We start from the raw sequence: 27,631 nt of genomic DNA on the forward strand, positions 1-27,631 counted from the left end.
CAAAGGAGTACAAGTACCCAAGTTTTCCATCCAATTTAAAGTCCCCTCACACCTCTCACAGGGAACACACACATCATTTGGAGAAGGTAAGAAACAAAACCTTTTGTCTGAAATAGGTGACGTTCTTTGAAAGTACTTTCTTGCTGTTTTTATCAGTGTCATCCACTTTTATTGTTGAGCTACAGTGTATGTGAAGTCTGCTGTTGTGTAGTTTTGTGCTTTGAAATAGAGTTAATGAAGAATATAGGGCATTACTGTTAGCATTATTGTGATTTGTGTTATTGTGCTAGGAGAAACAGCTTTATCTAAAATGTATTTGACACAAATAGCTGTTTTACTTACAAATCAAATCAGCTTTGTTATTTTCTCCTGTGCTACTGACGGACTCAATTGTTGCTTTAAGCTTTTTTTAAAGGTGGTTATGCATTAAAATCGGACTGCGGTCCATGTTAAAAACTGTGAAATCTTTGCGGATGAAAGTATTCCATTGTAGGTGAATCAGTAACAAGACAGAAATTGTGTTGTTTGTTGGTCTGCGGCCATGTGGTTTGAAATGCTGTGAATATGCCACATTCACAGAGACTCATGGCGAAGACAGGAGCCACACCAATGCTGATCCTGGCTCTCATAGTAAGATGCTGCCATTAAAAAACATACTTTAAACTGTTATTCTTTCATGTACAAGAGCATGTTACTGCATGAGCAACATCACTAAGACGCAACTTCATATCTCGTTTCACAGCTGGTGATACTTTACACTTTAGCACCATGCTCTGGGGCAAATGTTAAAATCGGTGTCCCAGAAAACTACGATGGTATTTTCCCATGGTATCTAGCCAAGGTAAGACATTTCAATTTACTTGAATGGACAACGCAAATGTTTGAGATATTGTGCTTTTTGGTCAAATATTAAATATGCAATCCTTATGAGTTCGTTTTAAATCTTTTCCAACCAAAACCTGGGGGGGTTAGAGCATATAGCTAAGTGCCAAATCACTAAAAGCAGAAAATGTTAAAATTTTTGTCTGTCTGTTATTTAGCAGGATAACGCAAAAACTATTGAAGGGATTACCAGAAAACTTAATGGAAGGATGCGGGATGGGTCCGAGAAGAATCCATTTAATTTTGGTGCAGATCTCGATCAAGCGGCAGATCCAGGGATTATTTGTTCACTTTCTTTGAGAGATAGGACGTTTTTTCACATTTTAGTTAACTTCGTTAATTTCTCAAGGGAACAATTAATGGATCTTAATGAAAAATGTTTAAGGGACAGATGTTAATCAGTGTGTGCAATTTGGTGCAAATCGAAATAAGAAATTGGGAATTTAAATGTTGATTTGTAAGATGACTTTTGGGCCTTAGCCGAGATATGTATTATCTGAGTGTCCCTCTAGATGTTATATTCGTTATATACTAAATAAGGATGCAGGTTACATTACATTTTGACAGGTTGGCAGTAATTCTAGTTTAGATGGTAAATTAATACTGTTGGAACGTGTAAAACTCCACATATGGGAGTGATGTTAAGAATAAATCAGGTAAATGAAAATATCTTTTTTCAGCCTTTTGAGCCAAGACCATCATAGGCTCGATAGGTAGAAAATGGAAGTAGAAAATTGTCTCTTTTTCTCTTCCTCTAGCCCTCAAGGCTGGAGATGTACGAACATGCTGCCGTCATTTCCCAGACTATAATTGAAGTGTTCACAATGGTTCTCGGGCGTCACACTCAGCCTCTGCATGCAGCCGCACGGCAGACGGGGCGTTTTTTGTTCGCCTGTGTCACTCAGGCAACCTTTATGGATTGTGCAACAGCGTGAATATCTGGCACTTTAATTAGTTGAGTTTAGAAGTCTTCCCATTTTGTATGGAACCCAGTCATATTTTCAGTCTTTGTGTCTTACTGATGTCATTAACACACTTTAAACAGGACGTTAATGGCCAGAGTGGAGGAGTGGGATAATAGTCCTCCTCCTGAGTTATAAATGGAAAGGACAATAATTGCTGCAGATTGGTTCAAGGTAAAAGCTCCTCATGCTGGTGTGTTCACTTGTCAGCTCTTCACTCATCATATCTTCCATTTTAGCTTCTTGAGTTATCACATTATTAAACCCTACAAAGTGCAGAAGCACAGTGAGAGATGTACTTATCTTGTGGGTTACTGTGAAGGAGTTGTCCTTAAACAGAACTGGATCAAATTGAAAATGTTTGTGATATTTACCTCCACCGAGGAGAATTTTTCTGTCTGTGTGTTTGCTTGTTAGTTAGCAGGATTACACAAGAACTTGAATTTTTGTTTTCTTTTTGTAAAAAAAGGTGAATTTTGATGCGGATCCAGATCAGGGGGCCGGTTCAGAAACTTATATATTCACTTTATTTAACATTGCAAGAGATGATGTGTTTTCATTGATTTCTCAGAGGATAGAAATTGTGAAAAAAATCGAACAGATATTTACGAGTGTTTGCAAATTGGTGCAGATTCAAAAAAAAATATGGATCTAGTGAATTTAAATGTTCTTTCACAAGGGGACTGTTTGCCTTTGTGCCGATGTGCCATTCAAGACCTCATTCAGAGAAATCAGAACATCTAAACCTTATCCCTGCTTATCCGAGCCTTGCTGCAAAGTATGGGCCTAGTATAGGGGTAATTTGGTCATCAGTCGAAAGGCAAGGTGCTGGCACAAAGACAATTAAAGGATACATTGGGAATTGTTTTATATTTCTCTTATTGTCAAAAAAAACATTGAAAAGACTGAAATCAACAATGTGTTGGCTCATCTTTTAATCCCGATTCCCTCTCAACCCCTAAGCCTGTTAATTCATCCTGAAGACATAAACCATTACAAGTGGGTCCCAGCTATTCAGTTTAAACAGCTCAGTATTTCCCCAAACAGCTGGGCGTTGTAGGTTCAGCTGTTTAAACAACAATAAGTTGGGCACTATTCTCAGCAGCTGATTAATACACATTTAATGTACTAATGACTTTTTAAAGCAGCAGGACAGCATATGCATGTAAGTGGCCATGTTAATGGGGATTAGTGCACATTAGGATGCACGTGACTTGCTTTTAAGTGGGGCACAAACTGTTTAATGAATGTTCCTCTCCTCATTGCAGCTCCACAGCCTGCCCAGTAATTACAGCGACCTGGTGGTAACCGGGGACGATGAGGGGATATTCGGCGTCGACGCTCAGTTTCTTTATGCCCTGAAACCACTGGACAGAGAGAAACAGCCGTCGTACTCTCTGCAGGTAGCACGTCACATTGTGTCACTAGTGGTGGTCATTTTCTAGACACATATCGTGAACAGAGCTGTTTTCAGACATGCGCTGAAGCCTGGACATTTTCCTGAAATTTTGTAAATATCTAAGTCTTGCTGGGGATATCTTCCAGAACTTGAACTTCAGACACCCCATAGTATATGTACAGAAAATATCTGAGTGTGGCGATTTGAGAACACAGCAGGAAAATGTCCACATAAAGCAAGTGGGTGTGTTGATTTAACTTTCTCACAGGCAACAGATGTAAAACTGCCTCCCGCATGCAAACTTTTCTTTTTGTTATGAACCCGTCTGACTCTGACAAACTCCAGAAAATGTGTGGACACAATTTCCCAGGGTTGAGTCTGAGGAATAATTATTCTTTGGATTGTCGTGATGTTCTCGTGCGAAGGCTGCGCACCGATTCCAGAGGGTGCTATTTAAAGATGCTTTGTGTTTGTGCGTGCAGGTGTCCTTCAGAGCCTCAGTGCACAGACAGAGCTTCACTGTCGAAGTGTGTGTCATCGACAAGAATGACAACGTGCCCACTTTCCTAGGGGAGAGCATGAGAGGCAGCGTGCAGCTCGGCCTCCTCAAAGGTACGAGAACCTGGAGCTCTGATGCGACCGTCTGACTCAATCTGGGCCAGTCACTTAAAATTTAATGTTAAACTCAGTATTAATGGAATAAATGATGTGGTGACGCAGAACAGCCACATTTCTATCACTCTAAAATAGACTTTTCAGCAACAACATGGGCTCAGATAGGACATTTCTGACTCTGCACTACCCCTCAGGGATCCCATTCATGCAGGTGGAGGCGCTGGATCGAGACGACCTCGACACTGCCCATGCCGACCTGCGGTTCAGGCTCATGGAACAGACGCCCAGGATTCCCTCCAGCCAAATGTTCTCCATCGGCTCCATCACTGGAGAGGTCTCCCTCACTGAGGAAGGTCAGTCCCACACAGTGACAGAAGAGAACACCGTACAACTTGAGGCTTTCTCATGTCTTTGATGAATGCTACCAATGTTTGAACAAGTCTCGTAGTTGCTAATTATTAACCTTGCCACAAAAACAGCCAATTAATAATTAGCATTTATTCATATCAACCAGTGAGTAACAAGAAATTGTTTTGCAGCATTGTCAGTAATGAAGCTCAGTGTTTACACTGGTCACATTTCTTTAAGAAACAAATTGAATGTGTTCTAAATATCAAAACTGTGTTTGTTTATGTAAAAGTAAGTGAATTACCAATTTACTTCAAATGTAAAATATGGTTATCAATAGAATAGAATACAATAGAGCCATTTTCCTGCACGCACAAAAGAAAACAAATAGAGGTGCTTCTGAAAAACAGTGAACATTTATAAAAAAAAGTTTCAGTACGGTTAAAATCTGAAGACACAAACCAATAAATGGGACTAATAAATACTAATAAAAATAGAGGAGTGGCTTTGTTACTGCACAGAATGGATGTTGCATTTGAAACAGACCGAGCGGATGTGTAGAATATGGTCCTGAAGGGAGGCTAAACAAAATGAACTCCCTCTATCTAATATCTACGAGTTTTAATCACTGTGGTTTTTAAAACATGATTTGAAAAAGGAGAAAAGTTTCAAATCATGAAAATGAAAAAGCTTCAGTGATGCATCCTTATTTCATTAGATATCTCAAAGGGTTAATTTATTTGTCATTCTTACTGTGTTTTATATATGAAATGTGATACAAATAGTATCTCGTGGTGAGACACAACATGATGCACTTACACTTTATTGGCCAATAATAGTTAATTTAATCACATGCACATGCACATGCACATACAGAACACTCACATACACACAGATATACTCAAGATGCAGTAAAGTCCTGTGTGTGCGGCTGCTATTCCTGTAGCTCTGGTTTGGTCCTTTGTTACGGCCTGGCAGGAGCCGGACGACTTTCACGCTCGCTGGTCCCTCGCTTCCGGCCGACATCTCCGCTGTTTCCCTCAAATTACCTTCTTGATTTTCTTTTTTAATTGAGCGGTGACTAACGGTTAGAATTGCCATTGCAGTGGGTGTTTATGTCATTTCTCTCCATCTAAGCAATAAGTTGGAAATGAAGTGATAAAAAAAACAGCACACAGGTGGCTCAGAAAGGCAGCAGCGTGTTAAATGAAGCGTGTGATGTGTGAAATGTTGCATATATTTGAGGGGAACTACATCCAGTGACGGGTTTCTTGGTATGTTTTTCTTGAAATGTGTTATTTTCCTTTGCGTCAAATACAGCACAGGTGTATTTGTAAAAGAGCTAAATTCTGAAATAAAATGATTTTGAAATAAAGAGTTCTTGTATTGTATTCATCCCCCTGTGACCACCAGGAGCCTCCACTCTGGACCCAGAGATGTGCGGCCGTTACAAGCTCTCGGTGATGGTGAAGGACATGGCCGGGAAGGCCAACGCTTTCTTCACCACCGGCATCGTTACCGTTGAGGTGACAGGAAACACCTGGGCATCCCCTGACCCTGTGCGACTCCAGGAGAACCTGCCGGGGCCCTACCCCATCCCCATCTCTCAGGTGTGTGCAACGCAGAGACACAACAACCTTAAGCGTTTTCACTCATCTTTATTCAAGCCACTTTTACTTGTTTTAGCTTTAATCGTGCAAACAACTTGGGGTAAGTGCGGGACATCGTGTTAATGCAGTTCCAACTGTTATCATATTAAGATTAATCAAACTCTGTCAATAGCCTGGACTGAGTAAAGTGGCATCACGTTGCCAGTTGCTGTTTTTAGAGCCTCTTGGGTCGTCCTGAGTGACCAAACGCTGAATTATTGATGCCGTGCAAATGCCATGGATCCTTTCAGGCTACTGAGTCACTTCAACTCCCATGACCACCCACTTTCCCACCCACTGACCACCACTCTGAGCAGTTTGATTAAAAAACTGCTTAACAGCAGAATTGACCCCAGTCATATTTCTTTAATGTCCAGTAACATAAATTATATTTCACACACAGAGAAGTTCTGGTCATGAACAGTAAGAATATGTTGCAGGCTGCTTGATACCTCAAGTGTCAAACAACCTTCAAATTTGTTTTGTTCATTAATTCATTTCAACAACTGAAAAATGAATCAGCAGCTATTTTGGTAATAACTCAATAATTCAAGTAATTTTTGAAACAAAATAAGACAAACATGATTTGGTTCCAGCTTCTCACTTGTGATAATTTGCTGCTTTTCACTAATTTATGAAAATGATTTTGTTTCCGCCCTGCGTGCCAATAAAGTTTGTTTGTCTGCTAAAAACAGAACAATGGAGGAAGCTACAGCCGTAACTATGGTGATGTTGTGAGGATATGGGCACATGGTCTGTTCACATAACTTTTGGGATGTTCTCAAAATGTTCCCAAGTCCACAGACGCAGTATCTTTTTAAGCAGCTAACTCTGTTTTTAAAAGGTTTCTCTCAGCTTCCTGTAACACACAACTCTCTGTGTCTGTCCACCGGTCTTGTCTAACCTCTGGCTCATCATAATATCCATATCAGCTACATGTCTATAAATAACTTAAAAGCCCTTCAGAGGTTTTTCTTAACACATGGAGGAAAAAAAACTAAATGGCCGACGGCGTTTGTGCTTTTTAGAGAAATCTTGAAATGCACGGACTGAGTGAGTGAGACAAAGAGTCGTGTGAAGTCGATTCTGCCGCTGAATTAAATGCAACGTGCAGGTTCTGCTGCGAGTCACAGTGGCCAGTGGATACATCACATTACCTCCCCCTCCTCCTGTCTTCTCCCACCTCCTCCTCACTCGCCCTCAGCCTCTCATCTCTCCTGTTCGAACAGCCCCTTCCACCCACCGCACATGTGTGGATTCACAAGCGTGGGCACATTTGATTATTTTGTTTGTCATATTTTCAAAGGCGAGTTGAAATCGAAACAAAAAAAAAAATTGTCTTGCAAGTTTATTTCCCTAACAAAGCTTCAAGACAGATAGGTTTGTGACTCATTCATTAATCATTTTGATATTAATAAATAAGCGTATTAGTAAATGAGAGTATGTGATAGTATTTTGCTGAGATTGTGTATTCGCTTTCTGTTTTAATTTAAAGAATTTGCAAGGGAGTGAGAAACAAAGCCTCTATTGTTCCATGTCTGACTCAACCATATAAAACCATTTAGTTACAGCGTCCCATTTGTCCTCACCCTGACTCTAAATCACACAGAACTGGATTAGGTGAACGTGGATGTTTACTTGGGGGAAGCCTCATCTCGCCCACTCTGAGTGATCGTACATGCTGTGCTCCGTGGGTGGTGGGACTCACCGCTGTTATGACACATACAGATACAGTCTTGTTCAGACACACACTCTGTGGATCTCTCTCTCCTCCCTCCGCTGCTGCCTCGGATAAATGGAGCGGTCAAGTCCACATCCGCTCATCTGTGACAGATGTTGTGCCCACACTGTCCTTGGTGTGACAACATTTTGACAGATGCTGCAATGAAATCTGCTGCTCAACGTGCTTTTTCTGCATCCCTACCATCATCTGTCTCTGTGTGGAAATCAGTCATAAGCTGAGATTGATGTTGAGATCAATTTGACTGATTCTGCAGTCGGATCAAAATGAGCTCTGGATTTGATTCTAAATATGAAACCGAGGCATTTGTGATGATAGGTTTGCGTCACTGGGGCTCGGGAGGTTAATTTAAATCTGTTATCTATCACATGTTTCTGATTGCCTGCCTAAAACTTGGGTTATGTAATGTAATCAGTGGAACTACTTGAACTTAGTAATGCAATCCATTGAGACTTTGGAGTGGAAGAGTGTCCTCGGAGCCTGCGAATGAATGAGTCAAAGCTCTTAACCGCTTCAGTTTTCACAGTCAAATGAAATCTGATTATTTGCTGCAGGATTGGTCTGAGCCCCACTAGACCTTCGTCATGGCCTCATCATCAGCGTTCAATACTACGAATGATACGAGCATCATCGATACCCTTCAGCGAACGTTACTCATCAGACATGCTCTGACGTTGGTGTGAACACCAAGCTGCTGTAATCAGTACGTTTTCCATTATAACAATAGATCAGATGATTGTGTATAATGTCGAAGGCCTCACTCATATTGTCAAGTCCTCAGGTCGACTCCGCTCTACAGAACCTTTTAGCTTCTTTCAGCTTAGTGTTTTCCCGCCTCCTCCATGTTATTAGATGGACGAAACAAAAAAAACAATTATCAACATAAACACATCTTTCTCAAAGATGGTTTCTGTTAATTTAGGACGTCATTGTCACATTGAAGTGCTATTTTTGTTTTTAGTTTCAATTAATTGTTTGATGCCATAAAAATGTATTGTCATGATTGACAGCTGAGACTGACTTGTGATTGGCCAAGCATGTTTTTTTGACGGGACCTCGCGACCGCGGGTTCATCCCCCGATAGCTAATCTATTGCTTAGACTCTACTTACACTCCGAGATATTTCTGGTTAGTTGGAGGAAGCGGAGATGCATCGCTGATCTTTGTATACAGCTGATGGTTCATTCTCACTCCAAGAAGCTCTGAAAACTCAGTGTAAGCTCATTTGCTAAACCCGCGCAGCGACAAACAACAGACAAAGTTACAGCTGATGAGGAAAGTTTCACATTTAGCTGACTAAGAAGCCAGAGGTGGTAGAGATAGAACAAGGCTTTAAGGTGTGAGAATTAAAAGGTGGCCAGAAAAGTGACTCCAAGTAAATCAGATGATGCTCTGTATCTGCTGGAGGTGTAAATAATCTGTTTGATGGCCTCTCGAGCTTGTTTACACTGCCCCCAAGAGGGAGATTTGAAGTTTCAAACCCCCAAAATATCATCATTATTAATTATAATTTCTCTGAGGGGACATATTTTGATTGCTAGTACTCTCATACCAAGAGATATTTAGTTTGTTATTACTAATGACAATGAAAGGTAGCAAATAAGAGGCGATGACAGCAAACCTTTGGGACTGTTTCCTCGACAATGGACAAAGACGATTATTGAATTATCAAAATAGTAGCAGATTAATTTGCTATCGATTGGATCCATTAACAGACAAGTCGCCTCAGCTGCAGGGCATCATGCTCTTTTGTGTAATTCAGCAACTGCTTACTCTCTGCAGCGCCTCCGAGAAAAGCACACTCGCAGAAAACACTCTTGACGCAGCTCGAACTATCGAGGGAGACGGAAAGTACTCCGCAGTTTCGAAACACTGACGGAGGCAAAACAGATGACCTCATAGTTGTTTTGTACAGAACTTTATATAGAGCAGACAGTGGTCATCAATCAGCTCTTTCAACATGTAACTTCTGATGTCCAGGAACACAGCATAACACTCGGAGGCGGCCAGCTGTGTGAAGTGGCTTCGTGTATACAAGAGCCGAGCATTTGGGCAGCCATCTCCAAAACAAGGGAGGAGTGTGTGACAGTGAGTTGAGCAGATACACATGCCCTGGGTGTGCATCAGCTGTGCCGTGACCGGGCTCCTCTCCTTGTTGGGTGCTGTTTGATGGCGACTATGGGTCCTTTCAGCTCCACTGAACAGCGCTCTGTCAAGGGCTGTAAAGCAGAGTGGAAAATCCCCTTCAGCCTGCATAGTTTAGTTTTGGCTGCGCTCTCTGTTCCACATCATTGTCAGTGCATTTGGATGGCTCCTTATCATGTAAACAAATGGTTGCTTAGCTTTGTACTTACACATCATGCAGGTCCGGCTGCAAAGCTGCGCAGGTTTATAATATATTGTCGCACCCAGATACAAAAAAACTTTTTAATACCACACTTGTATAATCATTTTTTTGTCTTCATAACTTTGTGATTGTTTGTGCGTATGTGTGTGTATGTAGGTCAAATGGAGTGGAAGTCAGGCCCAGTACAGTCTGGACGGGGAGTTTCCAGAGATGCTCTTCACCATCAGCAGAGGAAGGAGTCATTATCTCAATGCTCCTCTGGACAGAGAGACTCAAGACCAGGTCTGTGCAGCTGCAGGCCAAACACCTCCAGTGCCCAGTAATGAATGTGCTCATGTGTTTACTGTTTAACATATCTAAACATAAGAGCTGTGGGGCTTCACTGCTCCTTCAGGACCAGCACAAGCCCTTATTCATATCTTTGAATATGTAACACAAACGTATCTGTACACAATGTTCGCTCTGATTTAAAAGCCCTTTATTTACAGATTCTCACAAGATTCTCTCTTATAAAACCAACGGAATCACACAGATTTTATCCACTTTTTAATTATTTGCAGCCGCTGATGACCCAGAGCAAGAACATGAATTAACATGCCAAAGAAAAACGTCATCAAGTGACACGTGTAATTGCACTAATCAATTTCTCATGCTTTTCATGAAAAGAAAACTCAAATTTATGAACAGCTTATGAATCTTAATGATTTTATTAAAGGACCTCTGAGCACAGAGAACAAGCTATTTTTATACTGAACAGAGGTGATTGAGGAGACAAAACTGAAGAGCAGCTCTGTTCCTTGTACACATCCTGCCTCTGGCAAAATAGAATAATTGTACAATGACAAGGGTTATAAAAACATATGTTCCAGTTCAAAAGTTTCTTGCTCCAGACTAACAGAAAGGTCAATTTTAGTTGGTTTTACTCTTGAGTTGTGAACACAAGTGAAACCCCTGAGGGCCCTGAATGGCTCAGTGAACAGTACATTCTGGCACAAATGCTCAAGTGGTCAAAGAACAACACGGACTAATACATAATACTGAACTACACCAGAGGACGTGATTATCTTTAAACCAACGTGTCGAGCACGCTGCACTTTCTGTCTTCTGTAGACATGTAGGTTGAAAATGCATCATCAGCCTGATCAGCTCTACTGATTTAGTGTTAGAGGAAGTTCCCAAACATTTTACTATAGAAAAAGTAATAGACCAAAATGTACTCAAGCAAAAGCAAAAGTACCACATTAACTTCTCTACTTGAGTAAAAGTAAGTAACTGCTCTTGAATATACGTAAAGTATCAAAAGTTAAAGTACTTGCAGAGTGTTTCCTATTCCCTAATGCAGTGGTGTGATTCTCGGGGGTGGCGTCTTTGCTGCTGCAGGTGAGCTATTCTTGTGGAAGGAGGCGGGGTTTAATGTTACCTGTCCACTCTGATTGGATCAATGGACCACTTTCCCTTTTGTTATCGATTACTTTTAGAAATATAGAAAAAACGTTGTGGACATGTCAAGCAATGCTTTGTAAAAATAGAAAGTGCAGATATTGGCTGTTATATGTTGTAGAGTAAAAGTGAAAAGCACCTGAAAATAAATCTGCTTAAGTTAAGTACAGATACAGTTACATCCCAACTGTAGCTGACTTTAATAATAGAAAAGATAAGATGAGTTCATATTTATGAAAATGTCACTTTCCATGAAATTTAAATTGATTTAAAGAAGAAAAAGAGGAAAAGGTGAAGTAGAGTAACTTGTTTCTATCCTGACTGATTGAAAGGTTCTAGATCCATCACACCAAGAATGATTGATAATCCATGGTTGTGTTAAAGAGCCTCTTGTCTGAATACAGCTCCATCAGTCAGGCTTTGAACTTCATGAGTGATGGAGCCTGTGGAGCCTTTTCACAGAGTAAGCTTCATGCATCCGTCTGCCAGGGGAGGACAAAGTGATGAATGTGGAGGTGCACTTTCACTTCCATTCATTCGTCCATCCGTCCATCCGTCCATCCGTCCATCCGTCCATCCATCCACTATTAATCAGTCCACCCATCTACTGCAGACGGGTGGACTGAAGTAGAAGTACATTACTTCCTTTATTTCAATATAATAGTATAAAAGCTTTTACAATCAGTAACAACAAAAAACAACAAAACACTGTGTTCGTCCATTTGTCCTGTCAGTTCCAGATCAGCATCGTGGTTGAGCGTCCGGACGGCAGAGAGATTGCCAAGCCTGTGGAGCTGAGGGTGATGGTGGGCGACGCCAACGACAACAGACCCACCTTCCCACAAGCGCAGTACCACACTGTGGTCAAGGAACTGGCTGCTCGAGGTAACCGACAGTTTTTCCTCACAAAACAATTGGAAAGTTTTTTGCAGAAATTGACTGACTGCATTTGTTTAAGTCTACTGGAACAGGTTCTGCAGTGATTTGTCAACTGAACACTATATTTTCCAGAGTTTTCAGGCTCATAGATATGAAGATTTCCTGCTTTACCCTGTCATATTAAACTGATTATCTTTGGAGTTTGGACTGCTGACCGGAACATTTGAAAAGGTTACCTTGGATGATATGGCATGACAAACTGGCTCTTTTCTGATTTCATAGACAATGCATTTAATTGAGAAAATAGATAAATAGAATGGCCTTCAGTGGAGTGCATACCTCCACCAAGTCCCAACAGTTCTTATATGCACCGAATTTTCAAGATGTTGAAAAACGTCCTATCTCATGATGTTAAAGAAGGTGAAAAATTCACCCCGTGATCCGGATCCGCACCAAAATTTGAATTGTTCTTCTTTAGCTCATGTGCCATCACCTCCAAAACATTACATGACAAAAAAAAAAAAGTCTCTAGGAAGGTATGAAAATAATTGTTGATTTCAGTCCTAGAAAATACCATCCAGAACTGCCCTGAATAATCAGTTTACAGTAGGATTTTTACATACTGCATCACAGAATTGATATTTCTAGTTGAAAATTAAAAGCAGTACTAACATGTTTTAATGTGTCTTTAATCACTCAAAACCACATAATAGAACATCATAATGAGGCCTCTGAATAATGTTAATGGTCACATTTGCTCCATAATGGGAATATTGCTTTCACAACAAGGCAGAGCAGCGCTGTCTGGAGGCAACGCTGCAGTGATGAAAAGGCCGAGAGTGCCAGATAACTTTTGTGAAAGCAGAGTGGGATTTTTGCCAGGACACGGAGGGGAAAGCACCATCACTGCTGCCCGTGCTCATAAAAAGCACATGGTGTGTTATGACAAATAAGGTCCCACCATAAAAGCTTTTTTGTTGACGCTCTAGAACGGTTGATTCTGGGAAATGAATCAGCCAGGACAATCTGTTAATCTAAATGAAACCGCTGAGTGAGGATTAAACGAGACAGCTATTGTTATATCCATCCTCCCCCTGATTCTAATTTGGTGTGTTACTGTATCTCCCTGCAGAGAGGAAAACGGTTTAGGTTTCTTTGGCTGTGCACAGACCTGGAAAAACTGGGATGAAGTGTGTTGTAGTCAATGACAGTTGTTTAAATTTAAAATTGCAATGTTACATTTGTCCTGCGTTTGAGGACCTGCTTACACTTGTTCTGTCGCATCCCAAACCAGGGACAGAAATCCTCACAGTGCAGGCAGCCGACAACGACGATCCCAAGACGGACAACGTGCGGATCTCTTACCGTTTAGTCGGGCAAATTCCAGAGAGTCCTCGTGCCCTCTTCAGAGTGGACCGTGACTCGGGGGTCATCTTCGTCCAAGCAGACAGCATGGAGGGCACAGCACCACAGTACACTCTCACCATCACTGCTGAGGACGCCAAAGGTGACTGCGGATCATTGCATGAATGCAGCCTTCTTTTTAAAGTCATATCGAATTTAACAACCTCACCGTAACCCTAAAAAAATGAACTGTGACTTGCATCTTTACTTTAGTGTGCTGTTTTTTCCTTTTTTTGAAGTAGAACATTACATCTTTGTATTTACCCTAGAATGGGCTCTTTATATTTAAATAGTCCATATTTACATCAGGAGTGGGTCCTTTCTACTGAGGCAGCCGTGTTTATTACAGTAGCCCAGACTGGACTAGTTATGACAACTGAAGGTTACCACAGGTTCTCTTTCATGTTTGGTAAGGGAAGGGTGGGGCGAGGGGTATTCAGCTGCAACATGCAACTTCACCACTAGATGTCACTGAATTCTACACACTGAACCTTTAAACAACAATAATTATGAGGAAATTGTTAGAAACCAGTTGATTCATGAAGCAGCGGCTGTGCTAGATAGTATCATAATACCATGCATATGTAAAACAGCTTTCAGAATAGAAAAGCTATTTAACCTTGTGAGCGACTGCGTCAGTGGCTTTAATGATGCTACGGCGTCCAGTGGATGTATGCTAGCCTCTGGTCGGGTGACAGATGATGTAGTCTGCATGACTCACGGATCGGGGGGGGAACAAGCTACTTCCTGTTCCCTCAGCATATTTTATTTGTGTGATGGTGCTGAACCTGAGTCACTAACAGACGCTGTGATGATGTCCCTGGCAGGTTTAAACAGCTCCTGCACTGTTGTTGTGACGGTGCAGGACGAGAACAACAACCCGCCAGTCTTCTCCCGACATGAGGTACGCAAGCACGCTGTTCAAACACACTGACACACTCACTCACACTCACAAGCACACGTACCATTCAGGACAAGATAAACAGTATGTTTGAAAGAAAAGACTAAAGCTAAACATCCCAGGCCGTAATAAGTGGCTGTTGGACTGCAGACTGTGAATCTACTCTGCAGGTCACTGATCTAATTTTCCTGCCGGGGAACTAAATATGTCCTCTAATCTCAGGCTTATGGCGATAGTACCGTGTTATTGGAGGAGTTTTATTCAGTTCTTTGTACTCACAAATGGATCCTGTTATCAGAGTCTAATCTCATGAGGCTGTCTTTGGAGACTAGTTTCCACTCATTAATTAATGGCCAAATCTACATAATGACGACATCCAGTGCCATTAGCGTGATAGAGAGTTACGTAAGAATCTGTATCAGCTGATTCTTTATTTCACTGGTTTGCTGGGTTGAGTTTGCATAAGCAAGTTCTCAGAGGGACTCTAAAAACTATTTTCAAATCAAATCAAATCAAATTTTATCTGTATATCCCATATTGACAAATCACAATTTGTCTTATAGGGCTTTAACAATGGGCGACATCCTCTGTTCTTAACCCTCAACAAGAGTGAGGAAAAACTACAAAAAACCCTATTATCTGGGGAACAAAACGTAGAAACCTCAGAGAGAGCCACATGTGAGGGATCCCTCTCCCAGGACAGACAGAAGTGCAATAGATGGCGCATGTAACTGAACACATCAGCAAAATCCAGTGAAGCAAGGCGTTGCAGTCCTCATTTTTGTTGCAGCTGCTAGTATATGAAAGAAAAAATAGGCTAAAGATAGGCAATTATAGAAAATCCCCTCAGTTCCACCCACATATATAATAGAGGAGAGAGAACAGTCACGAGGGTTGATAGTTACGTGGGAGAGCCATCATCATGCTGCGATAATGGGGAGGCAGTCTCTGGCTGTTCTTTCCGTCAGACTGCGGTGACACTGAAATATTTTTGCGGACATTATGAGCTGTGAAGGAACGTTTTATTTTGACAGAGGAGAGAGAGGCACTGTTAAATCTAACAGCGGAAATTGGCTGCAGAGCTTTGGCATGAATGTCCAGACCAATAACAGGAGACGTGATAAAAGATTCAAGAGTTTTTTCCTTTGACAAAAATATCTGTCGTCTTTGTGTCGTTATTACAAACCAGGAGGTTAGTTATATGCCTTTCAAACAAACAATTGTTAATGCTGAATGCTTAGATGTGTTCGCTCAGATAATGGCCACCACACACACACACACACACACACCACAAACACAGAGGTGGAAAATGCTCTTGAGCGGGTCACGCCTGAGTAGTGCAGCTTTTTCCATGCCGATGTGAAGGCAGCGCTATAGGGGGGTGATGTGGGAGGCGAGTGGTGACAGGGCTGGGTTCAGAGACCCTGCTGATGGGGCAGCCGGATCAGAGACTGTGGCTGCTTCACCAGAAGACATCTGTGAGTGGTAGATTAAACGGCTGTCTAAACACACAGAGGTGTGTGAATAAAGGTCACCTCGCGCCGGGAGGGCAAGCCGGGGCAAACGTACACTCACATGTAGTCACATACGGCAGACCTATTGATGTGTGACTTATTGATGAGGACAAAATTACAACATCAACACACAGTAGCTGAAACATACTGGGATTAATATTTAATATTATTAAGCAGTATCTACGACAGCTGAATAAAATGTTCTGAAACTACCCTGCCTCCAGTATTGCAGCTCTCTGAAAACTACTTTTAAGTGATATTTTCAACAAATGTATAAATCAGAAAAGAATATTATCAGATGCATATTGGTGTTTTCCTGTCCTGCCTGTGTGGGGCTTGATGTGAGTGTGTGTAGATCACTTTGTTTAATCTGCAAAAATAACGGCTTTTTATTATTTTATTGTGTGATTAATACAAAAAGTCTAAAAGTGCTAATGCTTATTATAAAGTTTAAAAGAACACAAAGTTAAAACAACCTAATATAGAAAAAAAAGCAGACTGCACAGTCTACAGTTTATAGTAATTATTGCCACAAAGTGTTATCGCAGTGTAAAATAAAATATATTGAGACTGTTTGTTTTTATAATAATTTAATAATTTAATTTACACTTTCTGTTCAGTGATTATATATTTTCTGTCTCTGCCCCAACAGTATGGGCCCTTTCGCATCCTGGAGGACGCCCCCGTGGGCACCACAGTAACAGCTGTGCTGGCAGGGGACGCAGATGTGCGAGGAGGAGACAGCTGGCAGGTGGACTACCGCTTGGAGTCTGGAAACGAGGAGGAGGTCTTTACATTAGTGACGGACAAGCAGACCAATGAGGTCTCCCTTGTGCTCTCGAAGGTGAACAACACGAAACATTCTATAGTTTCTATAAACACAACATCACCAGACCGACCAAGATTGGAAAACTCTTGCTAAATCTAAATTGCGATATGTTAATTAAATATTTTTTTCTAAATCCTGTTTAGGGATTGAAAGCGTACACACAGATTTCCACTCTCAGGGGCACGACTATTAATGTCAAGGACGATTTTGGGGCTTGGTGCCTTGTGTCTGTCCTCGGTGTCTGTGCAGTCCCAAGAGGTCACGTTTAGCTCGAGTCATATCTGAGGAGAATATTCCAATACATCAATACTTTAGCCTCAAATAAAGAAAAAAGTCCAGATGACAATGACACTGTTTTGGCCTAATAATCTCTGCTGTCCCCGAGGGCACATCACCCTTTCAGCAGCCTATAATCCGGCACAGCATTTCAGGGATGCAGGGGGAATGTGTCTGTCTTCGTGTGTGTGTGTGTGTGTGTGTGTGTGTGTGTGTGTGTGTGTGTGGTGTGTGTGTGTGTGTGTGTGTCTGTGTGTGTGTGTGTGTGTGTGTGTGTGTGTGTGTGTGTGTGTGTGTGTGTGTGTGTGTGTGTGTGTGTGCACTGTAATGATCTGGTCTCTGTAAGAGGGCGAAGCGGGAGCCAGGTTATTACTTTCAAACTCTCTGTGGGAGTTGATGGATGTGATTGAGCTGTGAGTTGCACAAGGTCTGAGATAAAGCAGGAGATGTCAAAAAGCTAGAAAATGGATGTTGTTGCTTTACGACAGTTCGACACATGAAGACTCTCTTTGAAAAGCTGCAAGCTCTTCTATTAACCTTGTGAAATATTCCTATGACTAAATGTGCACAATTCGAAGGGAAACTGTTGTTTTATTTAGCAGATGAGAATAAATATAATAATAAAGCTCAAATCTAAATCTTGTGAAAGTAAAACCCCAGAGGATTCACACGCTCTTGAGCAAATCCTTTAATACGTCGTGCTAGAATGTGAGGTCAGCGCCACAAGGCAAACAAGTTTCATTATTAGAAATTACACACTGCTCACAGCCCATGAGTGAATAATTAGATTGTGTGAACAATAATAGCAGTTTACCACCCGGGCTCGAGGCTGCACATTGAGGTAAATATATAATAAACAAGAGGAAGTGAGGAGAATCGAATCAAGGGGAAAGAACTGTACACGTCAGACGTTTTACCATTTGTTAAAGAAAAATGAAATCAAACTTTACAAGGCTTTTGACAGCTCAATAAATCACGTAGATACGAAATACAGATTCATCCATCACTAACTCGATGAGTCGTCGGTTTAAAGTGCAAATTTCCTGTTGTAAGAAAATGAGTTGACCGCAAGTGAACTCCAGGCTCTACACGTATCTCAGTGGTAACTAGGCTGACACCCAGTTGAGCCAGAGATCCACTAAGGCTGAATGATCCTAGACGATGTTCTAACTCTTATAGTAGAAATATAAAAGTAAAAAGATAAAGATGGTCTGATAAACAAAACTTAAAGGGAACTTGGCGAGCACTTTCCTCCGCCAAGGCTGATCGGCCATGTTGCATTTACATGTATTGTAAACTTATACAGTGCTGGGAAATATCCATTCTCTGATACAGTTGAAAGGATTTTTTTTTCACTGTACAGTAACTAACATATTTATTTTAATTCACAAAATCTGGATCTTATTTTTTTGATAAAGTTCTCAGATGAATTTTTTGGTGAACCAACAAAAATGTTATAAAAAAAGAATATCCTGGATCCACCTTTCCTGATCCGGATCCATTCCAAAATTTAAAGGCTTCTTCCTCGGGTCATGCCCCAACCCTCCACAATGTTTAATGGAAATCAGTTCCATTAGCCAACTGGACCCCAGTTTGAAGTCCCACAGCAAAGGGTCAGAAGACTTTTATAAAAAAAGAGATGTCAATTTAGGTTGTTATCAAGTAGCCAGAAAAATGTTTTCACTTAAATTGGCAAAAATTGGCATTTTCATCAATGTCAAATTTGATTTACAACAAAACGAAAGGGGTCTAAAAACTTCTGTATTGGATTTAAGGTTAAATACATCCGTTTTCTGGCACCTGTTATGGCGGTTCAGATGACTGACCACAGCCTCCAGGGTCTATGCACATGTTCTGGTGCGCTGACACACGCTGAGTAGTTGGATGCGTCACTTCCAGTCAACAGCGGTACTCATGCACCCTCCAAGGTCTGTGTTTCTTCTCCTTGGCAACAGCGCAGCGTGATGTGAGGCGGCGCTGGTTTAATCGTGTCTCGTTTTGTGGCCACAGAGAACACGTTTGAGGAGAAAACCTGACGGCACACACGCTCTCCAAGATGAGATCCAGGGGATCACATTAAACTAATCGAATAAATAGGAAATTCAGATAAACCATGCCTCCTTTCTCTTCAATCTGTGTGTTTAGATACTAATTACCTATTAATATTTACATACCATACGTTTTTATTCTGTCCAACGAAGTCAACAGGTCACAGTTACCATTTTTAGTTTGCAGATTATCTTATTTGAAATCTACCACTCCTTATTTACCTTATTATCTATACTCCTTATTATGTATTGTTTATCCCAGACAAGCATTGAAAGTGGTTTATGGCTAAATTCATGTACTTATAAATGTCATTTATAGTCTTTTACAACCAACAATTTATATATCAAATGTCCTGTAATATCAACATCATTTTATATTAATTTCCATTGTCATACAAATCTATCAATACATCCGTCCTACACAGGGATATTTACTGCATTATAACGAATCGGTCGTTGTACCATCATGGAAAATTAGTGACACACTAAATCAACTTTTTTTTTTCCGCTGTGACTTCAGTGTCTGCTTCGTATCGGAAACGCAGCAAGACTCTGCCAGTAAAATCATTTTTCTTGGAAGAAAGATAAAGAGAGTGGACACGAGGGGCTGCACCGTGTCCCAGATGACATGCTGTGTTTCTTTACTGCGTGGGTGTTGGGCTGTCTGTCAGCAGCCTTATTACATGTATTTGATTCCACAGAACAAATTCAAAGGTTTGTCTTTGAATTTGTTTCTTTAGCTGTAGCTCTGAGATGTTGAGCATCTTTGAAAATAGGGATAATCTCATTAAATATTAGGGGGGGGGGGGGGGTGTAATTTAGCCTATTTAAGAATGCCAATATTTCAAAAGAAGCTTTTTTCCCCCATTTAATCCAATTGAGAATTCTCAAAAGAGGGAATCTACTGAGCCCCTGAAGGGTCACAACGAGAATTCTTTTGAGGATTACTTTTGTGTTCCCTCGTCATATATATTGGGTAACCTTTCAACACTTCTGCGTGCCCTCCCAATGCTTCTTTTCTTCTATTCAATCTGAGCCATACGTCGTCCATTTCCACTCATCTTCTCCCACCGCAACTCCGCCGTGTGAATCATCTTATTGAATTTCCCATTGAACTTGGAATAAAGTTAGCTGATAAGGTAGTACTGCTTCAATAGGCATGGTTTTATAATTTGTAAACTTTCATTCCGAGCCAGGTACTTTACCCAGGTCATGGATACAGATGACAGTACACTTGTGCACCAATAGTGAAATGACGATGTTGCATGATGGGAATGGAAAACTACAGCAAAATAACCTCCAACAGTTTGGTTATTTAAATGGTAACAAAAATATCTTCAATGTTCCTGTTTTTTGCGAAAAAACTGTCTCTTTAATGTGATTTCTTCACGTCACAGCATTAATTAGAATTTGCAGTGGCTTTTAATGAATTCAAGAAAATTCTATTAACCCTAATTGATGGCAACACTGCAACTGAGATCAAGTCACAGTCAATTCCCTGAATAACGTCATATTCTGTCCTCTGTGGGTGTTCGTTTGTCTTCACAGGTGTTGGACTTTGAGCGTGAGAGCGAGTACATCCTGGTGCTCAGCGGTCAGAACCCAGTGGCTCTGGTCCGCGGACGATACGGACCTGCGTCCACAGCCACAGTCGCTATTTATGTCGACGACGTGAACGAGGGTCCGATCCTGTCGCAGAGCCATTACGAGGTGACCGTCAGAGAGGGCGAGGAACCGGGACGCGTCATCGCCACCATCCGAGGTTATGACCCCGACTCTCACCCCATCAGGTAAACCTTGGATGAAAACTGTACGAATGATACTCGTGAAATAATGCAGCTCTAATTTTACAGAGATGCACTTGTTATTTTTCGTGCAGATATTCTCTTCAAGGGGACACAAAGAAATACTTTTCAATAGGTAAATACTCTGGAGAACTGAAGACTGTGCAGGCCTTGGACAGAGAGGAGAACAGCACGTACACCATGGAGGTCATTGCAGTGGATGGACGTAAGTTCCCCTATATTCTTTTTATTCATACTGCACATGTATTCGATTAAAGAGGTCTGTGCTTGTGCATGTTCTCTTAATTCAACTAAATGGTATTCAGGTATGATGAAACCTATTCAGAATCATTCTTTTTCTTTCTACTGAATCATCTTTCTGTGAATCTCATAGACTGCTTTAAAGTGAGGAATTTGTTTGCAATGTACTGGGAATCATCCAGATGAAATAAAATAATTAGCACCAGAACGTCACTCAGTACAGCGCATACCTCCGCCCAAAGATCGCCTTGCTCACACTCCCAGATATCAGTTCCCTAAATATGATTTTTGTACATCAAGATCAAAATAAAAAAAATCCTCTTATCTTGCAAATTTAAAGAAAGTTGAAAAATTTCCTGGATCCGCCCCAGTTGAATGGGCTCTGCATCCTTTCCCCTTTCCTGATAATCCATCCAGTAGTTTTAGCGTAATGCAGCAAACAAATCCTGCTGAAAATCGAACCTCCTCGACGGAGTTTTATATCAACTTCCGGGCTCAACTTCCATCCCTCTGATTCTCACAACAGCTACTTAGATTTTTCAGGGATTAGTTTGAGCAGGGAACATAATAACTGAGATATGGATTTGTTCTGTAGGCTTTGTTACCTTGGTGTGAATTTGTGTTGTCCACATCTCTTTCTATCCCCCTCAGGAAACTCTTCCTTATCCGCGTCCACCCTGGTGACAGTGCAGATCCTGGATGTGAATGACAACAGCCCGGTGCTGGTAGGAGACTACTCCTGGAAGTACCTGTGTACTCCTCGCTGGGAGGAGCAGGCTCTGGTGTTGGCCTCGAGGGACAGTGACGGACCTCAGCACGGAGGACGGCTCAACTTCTCTCTGCGCAGTGATGCCACAGTTCGGCGCAACTGGAAGCTAACGCCGATAAACGGTGAGGTGAACGCAGACGAGATGAAGCCAGTCAGGATTAGTGTGGTTGTTCGTGACGATAAGAGAGAAGAGGAGGGTCACTCTTCGTCAGGAGAACATCTGTGACGATTCTCAGTCATCCAGGTCATTGTATCTACAGTATGGCCGTGTATGTGGGCATCTGGACTTGTTTCTTGAAGACATTTCACCTCTCACCAAAGAGGCTTCCTCAGTTCTAAGGGACTAATGCCGTTGTTGGACCAAACCTCACTCAGTGGTGGTGGTGGTGGTGGGGGGGGGGGGGGTCAGCGAACTGACCGTTAAACATAACGACTCTCAACACAGGTACAGACCCACAGAAATTGAGAGGTGATGAGAGAGGTGAAATGTCCTAAAGAAACAAAAGCAAGTCCAGTGTCTAACATACACGTGCACAATTTCTTAAGGTTTATCGGGAGAAGCTACTTTTCTACATTAATCATAATTAAAACAACTTTCTTATCAATTATTAAAGTGGACTCGTTCGTAATGGCAAGCATCAGGGGTGCAATGAATATAATATATCATTCAATTTTTTATATTCTATAATGATGTCGTCATGATCTTCGTAAGTGGTAGGTTCTGTCTTGAATCTTATTGGTTGTGTGAGGTCATTTTCTGACTTCATTGCGATGTCATGATGATGTAATTCCTCCCCTCTTCATACCAGATATGATCATGAATTAGTCATGTCTGTAGTCCCACAAGATGCAGAGATTCCTCGTGCGATGAATTTTCAAACTGTGCATGATGTCATTCTCGGACTTCTTTGTGTTTTCCTCATGATCTCACTTATATGATATCTGATTTTGCTTTGGATTGTCTCTCTGGCTCCATTCTTTGCAGAGATATCTTGGAAAATGTGTTTTTCGGACCATATTTATGTTGACCTTGACAAATCAGCCCCAAAAGTGAATCAGCTGGAGAGTGGGAATATGGAATATTGAACCTTAACAACGTCCCTCGTCATGTTCTATCTGTCACACATAGACACACAGCGACCGAAACATTACCGCGCTTAAAGGGTTTTAAAGTATCAATTATATTTAAATCCTGTATAAAATGCTGCAAAATATGCTTGTATTTATCAACCCAAATAAGACCACAAATCCTGACCGGATCTGGTGAGCATGCACAGTGAGCCGTCTGTCATTTGCTCCTAAAATAACAGAACAAAAAAGAGTTGAGTAGATATCTAAAACGTTCCATCATTTTCAAAATGACTTTAACGCGGACGTATAGATAAATTACCCTGCAGTTTGAAATGGTTTGTGTCTACTGGTTTGTTCAAAGTAAACAGCCTTAAGTCTATATTGATAAGAATCTGCTTCTGAACAATACGGAGAGTGAAGAGAAAGTGAATTTATTGGAGAAGACAGATTATCAGGCAGCCGCAAGGCCGAGCGATGTGACATCACTGATAAATGGATTTTCAAATGCAGCCCCTTTACTTATGCTTTCACTTAAATGGGTAGAGAGTGAAAGAAGCAGAGCGATGTGTCCCTGATCATGTGCGAATCGCCCTCTTCTATTTTCTTCCTGCATAATTTCTTCAGCCCTGTCTGAGATGGGTAATATAATGTATCTTTTTTTTCGGAAAACGCTCGTGTTGGGCTAATTTAATGTGAACTATTTACTGCCACTGACGTCTTGTCATATTAAGTCATTCAAACAGCTCATCCACTTCCCTTCCTGTTTTCTTTTTTAAGCGTCCTTCTTTCCCTCCTCTGTTCCTGTTGCTATTGATTGAGCCCAGCTGTAATTATATCATCTGTGTAATTTCTATGACGTCACCGCTGGGCTCCTGCCAGCTAATGGAGGCTAAAAGAGGAACCTCCCAGAATGCTTTGCACCTGATTGCAGCCAATAATGGCCGTATACCAATGATGTGTGCTTGTGCCAGTGTAATGTCAGCTGTAGGGTTGCCCGTTTGCGTGGCACAACCACAACCACTTATGAAAGGTTGTGTGTGTGTGTGTGTGTGTGTGTGTGTGTGTGTGTGTGTGTGTGTGTGTGTGTGTGTGTGTGTGTGTGTGTGTGTGTGTGTGTGTGTGTGTGTGTGTGTGTGTGTGTGTGTGTGTGTGTGTGTGTGTGTGTGTGTGTGTGTGTCATCTCACGAATGGACTGTCCAGCCTTAATGGGAGAGACTTGGTACATCCAGTCTGACATTAACACATTTAATAAAATTGCGATGTATAAATACTTTAGCCGGCCACAGATCCGCTCTGTGAAAATGTCACATCAGAGGCTAAACAATGCGGTGATAGAGGATAAAGACATTAGCCGTCTCTCGAGGAGCACGGCACAGCTTGTGCCTCCCCGGCTGACAAATGGAACATGAGGGGCGAATGACGGTAAAGGTGCGAGCGAGTTTAAGACCTTCAGATAAGAGTTCAAACAGCTTGATAAACACTTCTCTTTACTGGACAGGGCTTTTACGTCATGCGGCCGGCCATGTATTCTAGAGTGATTTTCTTAGATAAGATAAAGACTCACTCTCTGCAGACCTCTCCATACACAGCTCAAATCAGTCTCTCATGCTGTGTTGTGCAGTAAAGGGGTTGATTCTTTTTCTCTTGCTAACAGGAATTGTAAAATATTGTAAAGTCGTAGGTGATAATTATTATGTTGTAAAATCTTGACACATGCTTCAGTGTTGCAGATGTAACAAAGCTTGTATAGCTTAATTTAAAACCTTTTCTGATCAGTGAGGCTGGATTGTGCATTACAACTCGTGCTGCACAGGAAGCAATGCTGTTTGTGCATGTTTCTTTGGCCACCAAATACAAGTATGAGGAAATGAACACCTTTTATTTCTCAAACGTCCTCTTGTCTGTTCTGTGTCCTGCTGTTCGGTCATTCTAACTAGTGCAGTTCTAAACCTACCTGTGGAGTGGGCTGTTTCCTTGGTCTGTGGTGATGCTGGTTGCAGCTTTCTCTCTGAAACTGTGGAAGTGACCGGCAGTAATCGATCCAGGGCAAGTGGAGACCGGCTGCTTGGTCCATGCAGCCCTGAAGCTTTTCATTTAAAGTTCGCTTAACACTGATTAGTTTCAGTCGCCACTGCTACAGAGCGCTGGTCGCATGTTTATTCGAAGCTTGTCAATATTGAACATGTTTCTTTTTCAAATCACACCAAATTTAACACTGCTCTTCATTTGGCCCTTAACAATTCACATGCAAAGTCTGAAACAGATAAGATGAATGGTTCCTGAGATATGAGTCCCACATACAGACAGAGACTGGTGGACAGATTATAAACAAGTGTGATCAAAATGTACCCCCCCCAAAAAAAAATATTATTATCCAATCAAAATGTGAAATGCCTTTTGTCTATAATTGTTATATATTTATAAGAAAAATGTAATAATCAGTAAATTTTTAAGTAAATTGTTTGTTTTTTTTTTGCTTCAGATACTCACACCAACCTGTCCTTAAACATCCCGTACCTGTCCCCCGAGGTCTACACCGTGCCCTTCACCATTTCTGACAGCAGCTCCCCTCCCAGGAGCACCTTCATAAACCTGCCAGGTAATGCTGACGCTCCTGCCGATGAGCCGACGCGAGCACGGGGAGGTTACGGGACAAAAGCGTACAAGAACAATCAATAGAGATCAAGCCCTGTGTGCCAGCTTGTCCTATAACTCTGTTCTAATGTGGCTTTACAAATGATTTTTCCCAGCTGCAGGCGTGTGATTACACAGCGATCCGAAAACTGCGTTCTGCCTAATATAAACTGCTGACACCTTATATACAAACCACACTACAGCACATAAGTTATCGTGCAAATACATTAAGAGGTGTAAAGAGTATTGACCTTTGGTTTTAACTGCCTGTAATTTTACAGTTAAATCAGGGTGAAGTTCTCAAGCACCTCAGTGAGAAAAGTCACGAGTGAAGCATGTGTGAAAACAAGCTGTTACCTTCCAATTGAGATTAGGTTTGCATGTGTTATTGTCAAATATATGAGCAGGAATGACGATATGCTTCCAAAACGCATTTTCCATTATTTCAAGGACATCTGAAGTGTTTAAAACAAAAACAAAAAACAGTCCTGAACATTACACATTTTTCCAGTGAGTTATATTTCTTTTTTTTTAATTAACAACTACGTTTTTGTGTGATGTTTAAAAAAAACCAACAATCTGAGAGTTTTTGTTTCCTCTTGTTCTTTTCCTGTCAGTGACAGTGTGTCCCTGCAACGTCAGAGGGAACTGCAAAATGGCTGCCCAGCGATTGCAGGGCATGCCAACTATTCAGTCAGCAGTGGGAATTCTGCTCGGCACCTTTGCAGTCATAGGTAAGAGGCTTCACGCTGACTCAGCGACTCACACTCAGTTGACAGACTCAACTTAGCAGGAACAATTGCATAAAAACTCCAGAGCAACTGACTTTGAGATTTGAGCTCCTCCGGAAAATTTCTGGAAAATGTGCAGACTTCAGCTCATGTCTGAAAGCAGCTTTGGTTGCAGGCTGATACAAGATGACATAGATTTGAGCAAGACTTCATGACACTGTGAATGTTCGCTAACAACACAGCAATGTTGTGAAATATACCAGAATATTTTAACAAAATTGTATTTCCTTTTATTCCAGGAATTATCCTTGTTGTTGTTTTTGTGAGACTGTCCTACCAGAACCCGAAGAGGCCGAGCAAAACAAACCAGGAGAGAGTTCCCCTGAAGATTTCAATCTAATTAGGACGATAGTGTTTTGTCCGTCCTGCTCACTGTCCTGGACAACAGGGCTAATGTAATAACGTTGCTTTTAGGGCACTGAATCCATCAAGTGACTGTGAATGTCTAAAAATGAATGTATAGTATATTTGACTTTGTAGGTTAGATGTACACTGACCTAAAAAATGAAAATCCCATAATAGTTGTGAATTAGTCAAGTACTCAGGCCTGAGCCTGGGACACGATGATGACTTTCGTTTTAGGTTTGTCATTTTGTATTGCTGTAGATCAGTATATGGTTCCTATTATATTATATTAGGGAGATTTTTAAAACAAAGTCATTTTATGTCATTATTGTTTTAGAATATAAAATGTAGTTATAATTTTGTGAGAACGTTTTTTGGGGAAACCATTTAATGAAATGTTGAAATTAAAGTCATATTATTGCAATTAATTGGTTTTGAAAGAAAATGGTGATTTCCTTCCTGTAAATTTCCCATTTTTTTCTCTCAAAATATGTTGACTATTCTCTCAGTGTTTGACGTTATTCTCCAAAATTTCTTCTTCTCAACTTTGGACATGATACACAATTCACATTACCTGATATTCATTCATGTCATTGCATCTGGTCATTGAAACATAATGATATTTAGTTGATTCTTGATGTGATATGATAAAATGCTACAGAGGGATTGTTGTAAAACCCTAAATTAGAAGAAACCTGCATGTAAATTCTGACATATAATTGAATTTAATGTGATACCTCAA

The 27,631-nt window shown here is 41.1% G+C and overlaps 1 protein-coding gene across 2 annotated transcripts; it reads left to right on the forward strand.

The window, feature by feature from the left end:
* The first annotated feature begins 53 nt into the window (after positions 1–53).
* Positions 54–27,631, forward strand: cdh16 (cadherin 16, KSP-cadherin). Of its 2 annotated transcripts, XM_034581623.1 has the most exons (18): positions 54–86; positions 580–630; positions 743–841; positions 3,113–3,247; positions 3,726–3,855; positions 4,053–4,211; positions 5,620–5,816; positions 10,100–10,225; positions 12,118–12,268; positions 13,557–13,769; positions 14,494–14,570; positions 16,734–16,925; positions 20,783–21,024; positions 21,114–21,244; positions 21,931–22,170; positions 25,602–25,718; positions 26,371–26,487; positions 26,784–27,631. In XM_034581623.1, exons 2-18 carry the CDS (start codon positions 586–588, stop codon positions 26,882–26,884), a joined length of 2,472 nt encoding a protein of 823 aa, XP_034437514.1. In that variant the 5' UTR covers positions 54–86; positions 580–585; the 3' UTR covers positions 26,885–27,631. The 2 variants fall into 2 exon arrangements, with proteins under 2 accessions (XP_034437514.1, XP_034437513.1); XM_034581622.1 differs by lacking the exon at positions 54–86 and having other exon boundaries at positions 565–630.

The sequence above is a fragment of the Hippoglossus hippoglossus genome, chromosome 3 (assembly GCF_009819705.1).
Source record: "Hippoglossus hippoglossus isolate fHipHip1 chromosome 3, fHipHip1.pri, whole genome shotgun sequence".
NCBI lineage: Eukaryota > Metazoa > Chordata > Actinopteri > Pleuronectiformes > Pleuronectidae > Hippoglossus > Hippoglossus hippoglossus.